Raw genomic sequence first — 17,335 nt, forward strand, 5'->3', positions numbered from 1 at the left:
CAGGGCAACTTTAATCTATGCTCCAGGGGGAAAAAGAAAAAGTTTACAGAAGGATGGTATAGGTTATAATGCAAATTCTACACCATTTATATCATGGACCTGAGCATCTGTGGATTTGGTAACTTCTCATAGTCCTGGAACCAATCCCCCATGGTCAACTGTATTTTCACAAGATTTTTCAGACAGATGTAGCAAATTTTTATTTGCAAAGGAGTTTTCAAGTGGTGGAACCTGGTTTGGTGTGGTAACACTGGGCATAGCCATAGACTGCAAGCAACATAGGGACAGGAATTTTTCTCTTATAACCTACTGGATCTGATCCCTAACACAACCTGGCACATAGTAGGCATTTATCAATTTGTGGGATGAATGGGTGATTATCTCTTTTTCTTGCTGGAGCTTAGGGACGGCGTCTTGCTTTGTCATGAGGCTGGAGTGCAGTGGCACAATCCTGGCTCACTACAACCTCCGCCTCCCAAGTTCAAGCAATTCCCCTGCTTCAGTCTCCCAAGTAGCTGGAACTACAGGCGCACGCTACCACGCCTGGTTTATTTTTTGTATTTTAGTACAGAGAGGGTTTCACCATGTTGGCCAGGATGGTCTCAATCTCCTGACCTTGTGATCTGCCCACCTTGGTGCCTAAAGTGCTGGGACTACAAGCATGAGCCACTGTGTCTGGCCCTTGAATTTTAAATTTTTAAGATGATACTTAAATGATAAAGTAACGAGCTATATTGGCTTTGTTGTTTGTTTTACAGATCTCCCTTTACATTTAAATGCTGCAATGTTTGAAGCAAATGGTGGTTGTGGTTATGTTTTGAAGCCTCCAGTTCTGTGGGACAAGAATTGTCCCATGTATCAGAAGTTTTCTCCACTGGAAAGAGATCTGGACAACATGGACCCTGCAGTCTATTCTTTAACCGTAAGCATGTCCCTACTTAAAGAACATAAGGTCGAGTTTAAGCCTTCCTGAAAATGAACTGGTTTTGAATTCAAGGCCTTGCAAAGCTGTCATGTCACAATTTTGGTCATACAGATTTAGTTCCCAGAATCACCTCTTTATCTCCCAGGAAGCGGTAGCTATGGCTAGGCAAGTTGTCGCCAGACACTGTGTTTGCCAGAGCCCAGTGGGTGGGGTCATGAGGTCCCTGCTTCACCTGATGTACTGATGATGCTAACTCTGTCTTCCAGGGCCCACAGAAACATAACTATGAGTATATCCCATGAAAGTTGGTGAGCTGTTTATTAGGTCAGTTCATGTTAAGCTCCAAAAGCTCTAAGATTAGACAAATTTGCATCAATATATAAATGCAATTAAATATATTTCCCTCCCTGTAATTAAACCTTTACCATTCCTGTGCCTTTCCTTATTCCTTTTCGTCTAATTAACTTATTGTCAAAACTCCACAGACTCCTCTTAAAACAGAGACCTGGCCAGGTATGGTGGCTCACGCCTGTAATCCCAGCACCTTGGGAGGTCAAGGCAAGCAGATTGCTATGAACTCAAGAGTTCAAGGCCAGCCTGGGCAACATGGTGAAACTCTGTTTCTACAAAAAATAACAAAAAAGGTAGTTGGGCATGGTGGCTATTTGGGACTCTGAGGCTGGAGAATCACTTGAGTCCAGAAAGTGGAGGTTGCAATGAGCCAAGATTGCACCACTGCACTCCAGCCTGGCTGACAGCAAGACCCTGTCTCAGCAACACAAAACAACAACAACAACAACAACAACAAAAAAAAAAAAAAAAAAAAACCCAGCAGAGACCTGGTCATCTCTTTCCACCTTTAGCTCTTGTCTCCCTCCATAGGAAGAATGCCAAGCAGCCCTCCAAGTACGACCCCCGCAACCACCATTCATACACTTTCCTACCACTCAAACTGCTTTTTCTCTTTCCCGAAGACAGTAGGGAAGTAGCCCCTTTCCTATTTGTTTATTTTAGCTAGAGGTGAGGGTAGTTTTATCCGTTTTCAGAAAGGTGTGAATTAATTCCCAACATGTCTGCAACTTGCCCCAAAATGAAACTATTCAAGAAAAAGACTTTGAAGTTATAAAACATATTCCTATGGCATTTTGAACAGAGTATTAGTAACAAATTTATGATTATCTTGCATAAAGTTGTCTTTCCCCTAGCCTTTTGTGAGAAATTTAACTTTATCTTAATTGTTTGGCTTTTGAAGATTTTGATAGTTGAAAGGTTACAGTTAAGTGAATGATGTTGACCAAATAGGCTTTTTACATGATGCTAGTCATGCGATTACCGGGTCACAGTCACTCACTTTTTAAACAGTTTTGTTTAAAAAGTTAATCATTCACTTTGCCCATTCCAGTGTTCTCGGACTTCCTTTGCAGAGGGGAGCAGTGAGGTGCAGAGGTTGTCTTTGCTTTTCATCCTTGGTGACTTTGGTCCCTTGTGTCTCCCTCGCCATAGATTGTCTCTGGTCAGAACGTGTGCCCCGGGAACAGCACAGGAAGCCCGTGCATTGAAGTCGATGTCCTGGGCATACCTCTGGACAGCTGCCATTTCCGCACGAAGCCCATCCATCGAAACACCCTGAACCCCATGTGGAACGAGCAGTTTCTGTTCCGCATTCTCTTCGAAGATCTTGTATTTCTTCGTTTCGCAGTTGTGGAAAACAACAGTTCAGCGGTAACAGCGCAGAGAATCATTCCACTGAAAGCTTTAAAACGAGGTAGAATAAAATTGTCCAAATGTTAATAATTGTCATAGCTAGGCGGTGGGTGCCAGAATTTCCTTATACTCTTCTCTCTTGTGTTTGACATTTTCCTATTAAGAAGTTGAAATAAGCAAAAGGAAATACAAATTTGAGCACTTTTGAAGTATGTCTCAAAAGAAGTTTTTTTGTTTGTTTTCGTTTTTTTGGCAGAGCTCTGTTGCCAGGCTGGAGTGCAGTGGCACAATCTCCGCTCACTGCAACCTCTGCCTTTCGGGGTCAAGCAATTTCCCTGCCTCAGCCTCCCAAGTAGCTGGGATCACAGGCACATGCCACTACGCCTGGCTAATTTTTTGTATTTTAGTAGAGCTCGGGTTTCACCATGTTGGCCAGGATGGTCTCGATCTCCTGACCGTGTGATCCGCCTGCCTCAGCCTCCCAAAGGACTGGGATTAGTCTTTTACATTTTTTAAAAGTCTGAGGTAATTGACAATATCCCTGGTAAAGTACAGGCTCACCCATGCCTGCTGAGGTCAGAAGTAATGGTGGCTGCACTCTCATTTCCACACGTTTTTCTTCCTAAATACTACCCACGGCACCGCTGGCAGTATTAAAGCAGGGACTGAAATAAGGAGAGGAAACAGATGTGGGAGAGGCCGGGTGTGGTGGTGGCATAAGTGACCATGTGGTTGCCATCTGTGCCTGGCAGAAGTCCAGTATTGGAAACTGGGGCTGGGTTTTAGGTGCAGGAAGAGGGGAATGAAGGACTCTGGGCAAAGGCTAAAGCTGTTGGCTTGTGAACTGGCTTTGTGGTGGCACTCTGACAATTTCAGCCTGTGCACTGTTTTTAAACTTTGATGTACATAGCAATCTTCTGGGAGTCTGGGTAATAACATGCAGATTGTGATTCAGTGGCCTCAGGTGGAGACTGACAGGCTCCTTTTCTAACACACTCCCGGGTGCGCTGGCTCTGATGGTCTCCTTTGAGCACCAATATTCTAAGTACACACTTCCTCTCCCAGCCACACTCGGAGCTCCACAAACACATTACAGTTTCCTAGTTTGTGTTCCTTTCCTTTTTTCTCTTCTCTGTGCAAACAGTCCATGGTCATTTAATTAGTCTGTTCAGGCTGCCATCATGGAATACCACCGACAAGATGACTTGAACAACAGAAATGGATTTCCTTACAGTTCTGAAGGCTGGAAGTCTCAGATCGGGGGTTAGCAGATTTGGTTTCTTCTGGGGCCTCTCTCCTTGGCTTTCAGATGGTCACCTGCTCACCATGTCCTCACAGTCATCCCTCTATGTTGTCTGCGTCCTAATCCCCTCATCTCATAAGGACACCAGTCCCACTGATTAAGGTCCACCCTAATGATCCCATCTTAATTTAATTACCTCTTTAAAGGCCCTCTCTTGAAATATAGCCACATTCTGAGGTACTGAGGGTTAGGACTTCTACACAGGAGTGGGGACAGTATGGGGTCAGAGGGAGACACATCAGCCCATACTGTTATTACAGAATGTGAGAAAATACATAGAAACAAAAACAATTTTTTAAAAAATCATCCATTTTCCATCTCTCCAACACAGTCACTTTTGGTGTGTAAGTCTTGCAGGCTTTCTCTTCCCATGTATGTAACATATGAGCATACATAACAAATGGGCATTCTACTAATCTTAGTGTTTTATAACTTATGGTTTTCACTTACTAATGTACATAGGGTAACAGCAACCTTTCATGTTGATAACTATACATGTCCATTGCCACTTTTATCAGCTGTGTATTCCACTTTATACTTAAGTCATACCATAATCTATAACCAATCTCCCATCATGGGAATATTCTATTATCACTAAAGCTGCTCTGAGATGGAACATTTGTAAAACAGGGACTGTTAGTAATCAGGTTTTTCTACTAGATCGGTTTTGTCTGAGTGTAAGATTTGCTGTTCGAGCAAATCTTAGTTGGGAACAGTACTCGGACAAGTTGCCATTGGGTAGCAGTCTCCTGGTGAAAAGGTGCCTGTTGGTTGCATGCCTGTTGCCATCCCTGTCCATTTTAAGGTTTTCTTTCTGCCTGTCATTTACTGACCTCCTTGAATCATCTTCTCAGTAGTGCATGATTAACAAGCCTTTCCCAATTCTGCATTACTGCAGGATATCGACATCTTCAGCTGCGAAACCTTCACAATGAAGTCTTGGAAATCTCTAGTTTATTCATTAACAGCAGAAGGATGGAAGAAAATTCCTCTGGCAGTACCATGTCAGCCTCTTCGGTAATGTAGTTCTGTTTCACTCATATTTATGGGGATCGCTACACTGAAGGTGGGCTTTTTTGTGGCTCAGCAAAATGGCCAGTGTGAGTTTTAATCAGGTAGCTATGGAAATAATAACAATAATGGCTGACACTTGGCACTTACTAAGCACTTTACATATATACTAACTCAGGCCTCTCATGTCCAGCAGTAGCTATTAGCATCATCTCCATTTTACAGATGAGGAAGGTAAAGCTAAGTACTTCTGAGGTCACACAGCTAGCAAGCAGCAGTCCAGTATTTAAACCCAGCTTCTAGTAACAAAACCCATATATTATAGTGTCTATCAGGGAAGTGAGCCAAATATTAAAAGTGAGGGAGAGGCTTATCAAGCAAAGCCTAGTAGGAAACGTTTCCAATACTTCTAGAAACTTTAGGTTAAATCAAGAAAATATTTTGCTTCTTCAGCAGTCCAGGGCAAATGTCACAGGCAGAGCAAGGCTGGGGTGAGCAATAGGCTCTACCGGCGATGCATACATAACTTGTACCTCGGTGCCTGGGAGATGCAGAATCTGCACCCTTGAGAACGGAAGGAGGACACTGTAGAAAGTGCCACAGCTGCAGAATCTGCCTTTTTTTTTCCCCCAGAGACAGGTTGTCACTCTGTCGTCCCGGTTGGAGTGCATAGATGCCAACCTGGCTCACTGCAGCCTCCACTTTCCTGGCTCAAACAATTCTCCCACCTCAGCCTCCTGAATAGATGGGACTACAGGCATGTGCCACCATGCCCAACTAATTTTTTTTTCCTATAGAGATGGGGTCTCACTATATTGCCCAGGTTGGTCTCAAACTCCTGGACTCAAGCGATTCTCCCACCTCAGCCTCCCAAGGTGGTGGGATTACAGGCATGAACTGCTATGCCTGGCCAGAATCTGCATTTTAACAAGTTCCCCATGGAAGCATGGTGCCCACTAAAGTTTGAGGACACTTGGACCAGGGCCCCCTCACTAATGCAGGATGGTTTCTTTAGCTAAGAAACTGGGCTGAGTGCAGTGGCTTATGCCTGGAATCGCAACACTTTGGGAGGCCAAAGCAGAAGGATAGCTTGAAGTCCAGGAGTTGAAGGTCAGCTTGGGCAAGACCCCATCTCTATAAAAAAATTTTTTTTGATGGTCTGGGCAGAGTTGCAAGCACCTGTAGTCCCAGCTACTTTGGAGGCTGAGACAGGAAAGTTGCTTAAGCCCAGGAGTTTGAGGTTACAGTGAGCTATGATAACACCACTGCACTCTAGCACGGACAACAGAGTGAGACCTCATCTCTAAAAAGTTATTTTTAAAACAACTACTTTAGTTGGCTAATTCCATTATGCTTCCTCTTTAAATTAAACATAAATTTGAAAAGCATGTCCACTGGTTACCCTCTTTACATGTTTAATAATGTGATTACTTTTGTGTCAATCTCAGACTCACTATAGTCTTAACAGTCTTTGGGAAGGTACCTTCTGCGCTCACAATGGCACTGGCCATGACAGCTTCCACCACCACCTCCTGCCTGCTTCTCTGCCCTTCTCTTGCCCTCACCACTGTCGGTTTTGTCTCCCCCTCTTCCTGCCCTTGTTTGCTTAGGTGTTCTTCTTTTTTCCCTCATCACCTCACAGCAACCTTGACTGTACATTTGTATCACCTGGGGAGCTTAAAAAATTCCATGTGCACAAGCCATACCCCACATCAATTAAACCAGTCTCTGCAGATGGGCCCCGGGCATCAGTTTTTTTAAGGATCCTCAGGTGATTACATCATGTGTCCAAGGTTTAGTTTGGCCAAAGTGGAGGGAGGTGTGGCTTCCACCTTGCGCAGAGGATTGATAAGCAAGGGCAGGGCCACGTGGTACAAAGAGCAGGAATCAGATGCTTTAAGAAAAGGCAGAGCAGGGCCAAATGCCCAGTTCTGAGCTGGGTGACCTCAGTATGTTACAGCTGAAGATTCCACAGATGCCACGAATGAACTGTTTTTACTCCAACACTTCTGACGCCAAAAACGTAGTGTCTTTTCCAACTCTCTGCCACCAGCTAGGTGTCCTCCATTTCAGTTCAATTCTAACACTGTCCATCTAGAGTTGGTGTCAGATCCCACATATTGAGGGCTCAGTCCCACAAGATGACTCCTACTTCAGATGCTGGTCACAAGTCCCAGGCTGTCACCAGGACGTCTGACCAAACAGCTATAAATTCAGGGGATCCCTCTAAATCCTCAGATTTAATAATTGGCTTGAATAACACAGAACTCATAAGAGTGCTTTGCTTATTGTCACCAGAACAGATGCCTCAGGAGTAGCCTCATGGAAGAATGCATAGAAAAAGGTATAGCAGGAGGGCAGAGCTTCCATGTCCTCACTGGGCCACCCTCCCAGAACCTTGGTATGTTCACCAGTCTGGAAGCTCTTGGAACTCTATCATTTAGGGTTTTTATGGAGGTTTCATGACCTAGGCATGACTGGTTAAATCACTAGCCACTGGTGATTAGTTCAGTCTTCAGCCCTCTCTCCTCCTTGAGGTCTGGCAATGAGGCTAAAGGCTCCACCCCTCTAGCTATGCCTTGGTCTTTCTCAGCCACCAGTCATCTCATTAGCAGCAAAGACACTCTTATGGCTCCAGAGATAAAGGGTTTTAAGAGCTGTGTGCCAGGAACTGGGGACAAAGACCAAATATGTTTTTGTTATATCACACCTTGCCATCCTTGGAGTTTCTGGGCAGCTGTATATGGCTACGTGCTTGGTAAACATGCATTTGACCATGGAGAGCAACACTCTCCATCGCTGAAGCCAATAGCTGCAGATCATCTTGGCCTTTTTCCCCATTTAAGACTTGATCATTCTATTTCCTTGGTATCTTTCAAATCCATTCATATTGGTCTGTCCTTATTGCCTTGGCCCTGGTTCATTCTCACATGACTTGTGGTAGAGGGCTCCTTGGTCTCATTTCCTCTGGGTTTGCCCCTTCTCTCTGTCCTCTTCTAGGACCTCCCAAACAGATCTATCTGAATATGATCGTGTCACTCCTCTGCTAAAAACCCTCCATCAGTTCTCCATTGCTTTCAGGGTATAGTTTATACCAGAAGTAACAAATTCACATGCCAGGAGGGTGCCAAGATGATGATGTGCATGCATGGACCTGGGCTGAGCAGAGACTCTTAGAAAGCAGAGAGCTCATGAGTCATTTAGAGGGGCAGCTGTCACTTAGCTCTCAGCTCCAGCTGCCTGTTGCCTTGTGATGTGGTCATATCTTTTGGGTTTTCAAGAGCACCAGGACATCTGGGGTTTTGTAAATGTCAGCAACTATTTAATATTTTTAATATCGTGCAAACTAAACCATACAATTAGAATGTGTGCATTTTACAGTATGAAAATTATACTTCAGTAAAACTGATTAAATCAAATCACATTGTGCCAGTATAACAAAGCCAGCCTCTCCTCCCTACCCCAAATAAAAATGAAGTACATGCTAAACAATATACTTCCGCCCTCAGGTCCTCATTTTGCCAGTTTCAGTCTAAATTTTAGCCAGTTAGGCAAAGCCCTGAATGGCTGTGCTTTTGCCTTCATCTCCAGCCTTTCTCCCTCCAACAGGTTAGTGACAGAACTTGTTGGGTTTCCCAGAATGCCCTGCTGTTGGCTACTTCTAAGTCTTCGTACATGTTACATCCATTTGGGGTTCTCTTGTCTCACTCTTTATCTGCTAAATCACAGTGAGTCCTTCAAGATTTGGTTCAGATACCATTTTCAGAAAGTCCTCCTTGGTTTTCTCCTGAGCCTCTCTAGGCCACCTCCTTTGGGTTCCCAAGGAACTCACCATGCTTCTTACAACTGCCTACTTTTCCCTCTAGCTGTTTCATTCAACTGGAAGCCCTTGAGGGCAGGGTTAGTGTCCCATTGGTACCTCATTTTCTAGGGACAGGCATAATGTCTGATTCGCTATAAGCTTTCCATAAATGATTTATTTTGAATGAATATTTCTTAATACACAAAATGCTCAAAGAATTGAGTTACATACTTACCAAGCTCCTTCTAACAGATGTATTTTTGCATTATGATTTATGTGTCTGAATGGTGCACTCTCAAAGGGCAGAACATTTTATTATCATCCAAATCTCTATCCCAGTACCCTGAAGAGAGATGGAACTCGGTAGATATAGTGGAACATCAGCTAATAAGTAAGAACTAACATACATTTCAGATAATATCAGCCCCTAATTATGATGGAGACACTGTAGTTTAAATTAATATTTTGGTGATGTACTTACGAAATATCCTCACTAAATGATTAAAGAAGAGGTACCATTGCCTCTTCTACCACAGTAAGATGCACCTTTTGCATTTACGTGTTCCTATCCATACTTCTAAGTACTAGCACTTCTGTATTAAATAGAGCCTAGAAATATCATGTGATTAAGGATGAATGAGCAGCCATGTGATCTTCTTGACAGATGTTTAATACAGAAGAAAGAAAATATTTGCAGACTCACAGAGTCACGGTACATGGAGTCCCAGGGCCAGAGCCCTTTACCGTTTTCACTATTAATGGAGGCACCAAGGCAAAGCAGCTTCTGCAGCAGGTAAGTCCACTGAGCTGTGGTTGGAAGAATCCAAAATCTAAGATGTATGGATGTTTGTGTGTGTATGAATGTCTGCATGTGTAAACATACACAGATGGACATAAATGCACAAAAGTCTATGTTGATGATACGCCTTTTGATTATTCGGATGTGTTATTCAACATTAGGATCCACTCCAAGGATCATCTGATGGATCTTGGTACCAGTAGACAAACTACCTTAACCTGTGGAGAAGATTTTTCAATGATTTTTAAGATATATAAAATACTAGACTCTAGAATGATAAAGACCAGAAGGAGTGGCCTTCCAACCATATACACACTTTCCCCCTAAGCCTAGACATGGGCCTAATCTTCCTTCTTAACACAGAGATTATTAATCAGAATTAGCATGTTAGGTGAATGGAATCTGCTTGTCATTCAAGGAGTTGAATCAAATTCTTAGAGCGTCAGGATGGGCCACATGGACCAGGACATTTCCTGCCCCTCCAGCCTACAGCCTTCCTTTGCATGTTGAGCAGCCCCCTTGCTCCCCTCCCTTGGCACCTGACCTTGAAATTTGAGGTCCTCTCCTTTTGGTGGTAGAAAGAGGGATGGAGACCCTGAAACCTGTTACCCCAAGCCCTGTAGCGGAACTAGCCTAAGCCTCCTCATGCTGCACCACCTCTGCCCTAGATCCTCCTCCAAAGGATCTTTGTGGCCTTCTGCAGGCAGGGTCCCCATCCATAGGGGGGACTTCTAAGAGTGAGAGAGCCACAGACACGCAGCAGCATCCAAACAGGGAGGGCATCTCCTCCAAAGGGTGAGGCAGGGCCCATGCATAATTCCTTTTTCTCACCAGACTAGAAGCACTACCCTTGCCTGGCACAGTGGCCTAATATCCTTGTAGACAATTTTATCCTTAACCCATTTCAGAACTCCTTCTCCTTGAGGCCAGGCGCGGTGGCTCCCACCTGTAATCTCAGCCCTTTGGGAGGCCGAGACAGGCAGATCACCTGAGTTCAGGAGTTTGAGACCAGCCTGGCCAACATGGTGAAACCCCATCTCTACTAAAAATGCAAAAATTAGCCAGGCGTGGTGGTGCACACCTATAATCCCAGCTACTCGGGAGGCTGAGGCAGGAGAATCATTTGACCCCGGGAGGCGGAGGTTGCAGTGAGCCGACATCACACCACAGCACTCCAGCCTGGGTGACAGAGTTAGACTCTATCTCAAAAAATAAAAATAAAAAAGAATTCCTTCTCCTATATAGGGGTGCACCAAAGGAAGCAATGACCAAGGGAATGGCCCTTGAACTCCCTCTGAAGTTAGGGTCTATGATGAAATGTAGCTGGGGTCATAACTTTTGGAGGAATTAAAAACCAACTGAACCACCACAAATATTAAGTGTTAATAAATGGCTGTGTCCTTTGAGGGCACATCTCTATAGACAGGCCAACATTCTGTCCAACATTTTATAACTGACTTAAATAGAGAAAATGGCTCAGGTGTCACATTTCATAGATTATCAAACAGAAGCTATTGCCAAAAGTTTATTTGGGTTTGGTTTTGTTTTCATACATCAGTTCATGTACTTGAGTGTCCACTATCACAATGCACTGCTGAAGTTTTATAAAGGAAAACTTTCCATGAGCCACCCACAGCAGCCCATTGCTTTACTGTCACCCATGCAAAACAGCAGAGTAAAGCAGGTAAAGCAGGACTCAGCAGGCCCTCTTGTGGAGGTGGCCCAGAAGCATCACATCCCGAATTATCCCTGTAATATTTCCCTTGGCCCTCTGTTGAGTCAACAGCACAGCATCGATTACAGACCAAGGGCTGGGTGGAGGGATTTGTGTCTTCCTAAACCTTCTTGAACCTTCCACTCCCACCATCCTCAGTACATCACATTGTTTTTCCTCCCTGCGAGACATGTTCACTCTGGGCTTTGGCTCATTGGCAAGCTACTTCTCACAGGAAGGCAACAAAGGGAGTTTCTTTGCTGCGACTTTTACTCCCTTCAAGTTCAGCCTTTTGTAACAATCTGTACAACAGGAGTAAGAATACATTGGTAAAAATAACTATAGTATCTGTAATCGCAGCACTTTGGGAGGCCAAGGTGGATGGATCACTTGAGGTCAGGAATTGGAGACCAGCCTGGCCAACATGGTGAAACCTCGTCTCCACTAAAAATACAAAAATTAGCCAGGCATAGTGGTGTGCACCTGTAATCCTAGCTACTCAGGAGGCTGAGATATGAGAATTGCTGGAGCCTGGGAGGTGGAGGTTGCAGTGAGCCAGAATCATGCCACTGCACTTCAGCCTAGGTGATGGAAACTGTCTCAAAAAACAACAACAACAACAACAACAAACTATAATGATGGCTTTTCTTTATTGAGTTTTCATTAACATACCCAAGTTGCACTTTATGCTTCAACCATAAAACAAAACAAAATTAAGATTGCTACTATTACAATTCCCATTTTGTAGATGGGAAAACAAGTCTCCGAGGGATTGTCTTACCCAATAAGTAGCCAACAAGTATTAAAGGCAGATGTCAGACTCAGGTCTGTCTGGTTCCAGAGCTTTGTCTCAGCTGCCCTGTTTGACTGCATAGGATCAATAACCAACAAAGAAAACAATCCCTTTAAGCACACTGTCAGAGTTTATTAAAATAATTCCCGGGAACTTAGATCACATGAAAATCTAGCCGTACAAACCTTCCATGAGAAGACGACTATTTCCAATGTGAGAAAAACATTATTTTAGTAAATGCTAAACTAGGTTATTTGTCCTCAATCCTGTACTGCAAGGTTACAAAGGGCTAAGTTCATGGAATGAGAAACGTAAAATTTTTAATTCAGCAGGAGCTCTCATTCCAGCAGTGGGAAAATAGTTATGCTGTCTGGGGATTATGAATAAGTTGTGCCATTGCCCGGAATGGACATAAACAATCCATTCTGAACATAACAGAATTCTTAGATCTTCCAAAAAGAATTATGCAATACAGTAAAGTAAGTTTCACTTATAAATTGCATATTAAACTACCATGAATGTCAATTTAAGTTTTTGCCTCACTCCTCAGAGTTTGCCTTAACTTTTTCTTTAGATTCTGACAACTGAACAAGACATCAAACCTGTTGCCACAGACTATTTTTTGATGGAAGAAAAATATTTTATATCTAAAGAAAAGAATGAATGCAGGAAACAACCATTTCAGAGAACCATTGGTCCAGAAGAAGAGATCATGCAAATTTTAAGCAGCTGGTTTCCAGAAGAGGGATACGTGGGCAGGATTGTCTTAAAAACTCAGCAGGAAGTAAGTATGTCCAGATGCAGCCTACACAGTAATAACTCATTACATGATTAGCCATTTACCACTCACCGCCTCCCTAAAATTCAGAATTTCTTGTAATTGCAACTTGGTTTACATTATTCTTAAGTAAATGTGGATGAGGAGTTTTATTCTTCTGCACATATTCAGAATATTATCTCTAAGTTCAATCTAAAAAACATCCCTTAGGCTGGGGGCAGTGGCTCACGCCTATAATTCCAGCACTTTGGGAGGTCAAAGCGGGTAGATCACTTGAGGTCAGGAGTTCGAGACCAGCCCGGACAACATGGGAAAACCCTCTCTACTAAAAATACAAAAATTAGCAGGGCGTGGTGGTGGATACGTGTAGTCCCAGCTACTCCAGAGGCTGAGGCAGGAGAATCACTTGAACCCAGGAAGCAGAGGTTGCAGTGAGCCAAGATCACACCACTACACTCCAGCCTAGGTGACAGAACAAGACTTTGCCTAAAATAAACAAATAAATATGACAACAGGCAGTAGAGACCTCAGAATTATGCTTTCAAAATGCTGGTAGAAGAAAGCATTTTGAAGAAAAAGGGGAGCATAAATCAGAAGGGAAGGCTAACAAGCTTTTTCTGATGAGTAAAATATGGCAAGTTCTCCTTTATATGCCTTAGGAAATTTTTGAAATGACTGAAATATATCTCAAAAGATAACAAATCACATTTAGTGTATCTAGGTTTACCTGGTGCACAGTGATACCCAAATAATACTTGCCAATTGAATAAATTAATTCATTAATTACTGAATGCAAGAGGCACTATTATGGGATACAGATTTGGGCTATAAGTATTTCCATTTATTTTATCCTGTGGAACTAAGACAATATATAAGTAGTTTGCCTACATATGAAAATTCCTCAACTGCTGTCTGTGACCTCTGATCTCTCTTGCCTGCCTTTAATAATTTTCTTGTCTCTTTGGCTTTCAATATGCCAGGTACCACATCTTCTTGTATTCAGTGTGCCGCCTTCTGTTACTGCATAAACCAGGGTTCTGTCAAAATGAAAAGGTCACCTGACTTCTGTAAACCTCACTGCCCTAAATTTGTAAAATCTATATAGAAACTACTTGACTCAATTATGAGACTCACATCATACATAGAGACAATGTGTACAGAAATGCTTAGTAAAAAGGGATATAAGCAAAGGTTATTATCTTCTGTTCATAACCTGTGGATTCAAAGTAATGTGGCTAGAAACACCTTAAAAGTAAGCTCTGAGGGAGGCTCAAAAGTGCTCTCTTAAAAGTAATGCTTAATGCATCATTGTTGGGACATTTTATATGGCAATTTAGAACCTTTTTTGGTTTTCTCTGATTTCTTGCCTCCTGGTTTGGGGGACACTGAGACTATAAATTATGTTATGTGAATTACCTCTCAATCTTACTCTCTGACTGGTTAAATATATTATGATCAATGCCATGATATATTATTAAGCAAGTTGTGAAATAGTATACATAGGATACAATCTCATTTTAGGTAATAAAAAGAGACACTAGCTCGTCTCTTCCCCCTCTTCCATTATATAATGCAGTATTCATTCAAAAATTCAATAAAATTTTTTCACTCACTGAAAAAAGTCAAAGTAGACAGATTATATATTTTTATTTATTTAACAATCATGTAATTATAGAGCCATGATTGCAACGTTAATGAAATGACTGGGGCAAGCTTCAGGAGCCTGTCCTTTCTGGCCCTGGTTGCATTTTTGGCGCCACCTGGTGGCAGTTCTCTCTTCTGACTTTAATTAATCAACGGGGACAATTCTTGTTGGAATTTCCAGGATAGTGACAATCCATGGATTCTTCTAGTTAGCACCATTTCAGTATTCTGGTCTGGAGAGATGAGGCTAGAATTCTGGATATAAAGGGGTTTTCCTGCCAAGTCCTCACGTGCTGAGATGAGGTCAACTACTGTTTACTTACTTTGCCTCTCCTTCCCCTTTATTAGTCTCCCTCTTACTAAGCTATCCTCATTTGTAATGAGAGACAAAGACCGGCCTGACAATCACATTATATCTAAATTCACATAATTCATGGGTATTGGTTTATATAGTCACATTCACAAAAATACATTTGAACATCCACAGCAAATGTTTAAAAGGGTGTATTACCTAATGACAGTGGGGTATCTTGTGGAGAATGAGATGGGGGAAGGAAAAATTAGAACGGGAAAAGTTTGGTTTTTCTTATTGATACACTTCTGTACTGTTTGAAAATTTTTAATAAGATACATATATCTGTAAATACATAATCCACGAAAAGCCAATTTAATTCTCATAATTGCTGAGAATTTTGTTGAAATTTGCTTCAGTGTGGCTTACCTCCAGCCATTTGTTCAGCCGTGTCACTGCAGTTCTGTTCACCCAAGCTCTCAATTTCATGGTTTACATTTCAGATGCCTAGCATTTCTTAAATGCTAAGGTCTGTGGAAACGGATGGGTTTTCTTTTACATGCAATTTACTATGTTCTTGTTTGGCTTTTGCTAATTGGCAAAGTGGTATATTGTCTTTCTACAAATTTACAGTCAATTTGGACTCTCAAAATCCACAGCTAATCGCAGATAAATTGGCTTGTTATGGGTCTGTCAACATCAGAAGTACAGGTATATCCTTTTAAAACGGTTTATGAAATAATAACATAGTATATGAGATATTACGCTAAGAAGTTTCTACATCACCAAGATATAAGCTCAGGTTTTTGCTAGATTTGTCTTTCTTTACTCTGCATAAACTTATTTACTCACTTTTTTTTCTTTTTAAACATAGAACCTAGAAGAGAAAAACATTTTTCAAGATGACAAAGTGGTGATCTTGAGCTCAGAGGACGAGAGTTTCTTTGTCCAAGTGCATGATGTTTCTCCAGAGCAACCTCGAACAGTCATCAAAGCACCCCGCCTCAGCACTGCACAGGATGTCATTCAGCAGGTAAAAGCCTCTCCCTTCCTTACCTCATCCTTTCCTCAGCATAAATGCTTGGAACAGATGTCTATGCACTGACAGCTCATTTTCTGAACGCAGTTCCTGAACCACAGGGACCTGAAAAGGGAGTGTGTGCCTCTTAAGGCTAGGAAATTGCTTCAAGTGTTGGTTCATGCCAGGTAAAAGCCAGTTTTGGGAGGCTGAGGCAGGAGGGTCACTTGAGCACAGAAGTTGGAGGCTGATTGGCTACTGCACTGCAGCCTGGATAACAGTGAGGCCCTGTCTCTAATTAAAAACAAACAAAAAAGACCCATCAACCCAGTGGCTCACACCTGTAATCCCAGCACTTTGGGAGGCTGAGGTAGGCAGAACACGAGCTCAGGAGTTTGAGACCAACCTGGCCAATATGACGAAACCCTGTCTTTACAAAAAGAACAAAAAATTAGCTGGGCATGGTAGCGTGTGCCTGTAGTCCCAGCTACTTGAGAAACAAGTGTGAGGATCACGTTAGCCCAGCAGGCAGAGGTTGCAATGAGCCAAAATCACGCCACTTTACTCCAGTCTGGGTGACGGAGCCACACTGTCTCAAAAATAAATTTTAAAAATGTTAAAACCTTGGAAATACTAGTTCATTCCTTCAGCAAACAGTTAACTAGTATCTACAGGGAGTCTGGATCTCTATAAAGCCCTCAGATTTCGGCAGTGGCTCTGCAGTGACAATGTCATGGTCCCAGAAATACCTGAGGCAGCACCCACTGACCATCTCTCAGGGATCCTACAGGGGACAAGTAGGAGGCCTGCTCTGATCCTCTCCCCTCCTCTAAGTCATGCTTCTCTGAGAATTTACATGGTTTCAGAGAACTATGTTTTGCTTCCTTCATAGCCTGGTTAGGGTATGCATTCATTAAATACCTACTTGAGAAGTCATACAGCACAACGATTAAGAGCACAGACTCTAGGTCAAGCTGCGTTAGGTTCAAATCCCAGCTCTACTTCTTACTGAGATCTGGAGTAAGATCTCGGGTCTGGGCCTCAGTTATAGTAGTGTGCTGGTAAACCAGCTCTTTGTAAAAGAAAAAGAAAAGCCCTGATTTATTTCTGTTGTGTAAATGCCCCTACCATATCTGGTTTCACCAGCCTATTCCCATTGGCTCCAGCAAAACACTACATGGTAAGTCACCACACAGACAATATGGAGACAGTATAATAGTACTTTCCTCACATGGATGTTGTGAAGATTAAGTGTATGTTCAGATGTTTAATACAATGCCTAACATTTGGTAAACATTACTTAAGGGTTAGTTAGTATTAGCCTCCTTACTCAATTGACTTTGAATTCCAAAGTGCCCAGACTTATGTTTCTTTAACTTAATCTTTGTCTCCCTAAATGTACAGCACAGTATCTAAGGCATAGCAGGCCCTCACTAAACATTTAATGAATTAATAAATACATCAATGAAAGACAGTCTTGTATTAAGTGAAAACAGAGATGACTTTCAAAATTCTTTCAACAGCCACGAATCTGTGATAGAGATAGCCCAGT

The 17,335-nt window shown here is 42.5% G+C and overlaps 1 protein-coding gene across 4 annotated transcripts in view; it reads left to right on the top strand.

The window, feature by feature from the left end:
- PLCE1 (phospholipase C epsilon 1) overlaps positions 1-17,335 on the top strand; it is a 299,887-nt gene that overhangs the window by 278,748 nt on the left and 3,804 nt on the right. For all 4 annotated transcript variants that reach the window (XM_074382600.1, XM_074382601.1, XM_074382602.1 and 1 more), the window contains 6 exons: positions 759-922; positions 2,429-2,690; positions 4,831-4,949; positions 9,410-9,538; positions 12,626-12,835; positions 15,640-15,798. In XM_074382600.1, the coding sequence (XP_074238701.1) occupies positions 759-922; positions 2,429-2,690; positions 4,831-4,949; positions 9,410-9,538; positions 12,626-12,835; positions 15,640-15,798 (1,043 nt within the window). The remainder of the gene's footprint in view (positions 1-758; positions 923-2,428; positions 2,691-4,830; positions 4,950-9,409; positions 9,539-12,625; positions 12,836-15,639; positions 15,799-17,335) is intronic.

This window comes from Saimiri boliviensis, chromosome 12, assembly GCF_048565385.1.
Source record: "Saimiri boliviensis isolate mSaiBol1 chromosome 12, mSaiBol1.pri, whole genome shotgun sequence".
Taxonomy (NCBI): domain Eukaryota; kingdom Metazoa; phylum Chordata; class Mammalia; order Primates; family Cebidae; genus Saimiri; species Saimiri boliviensis.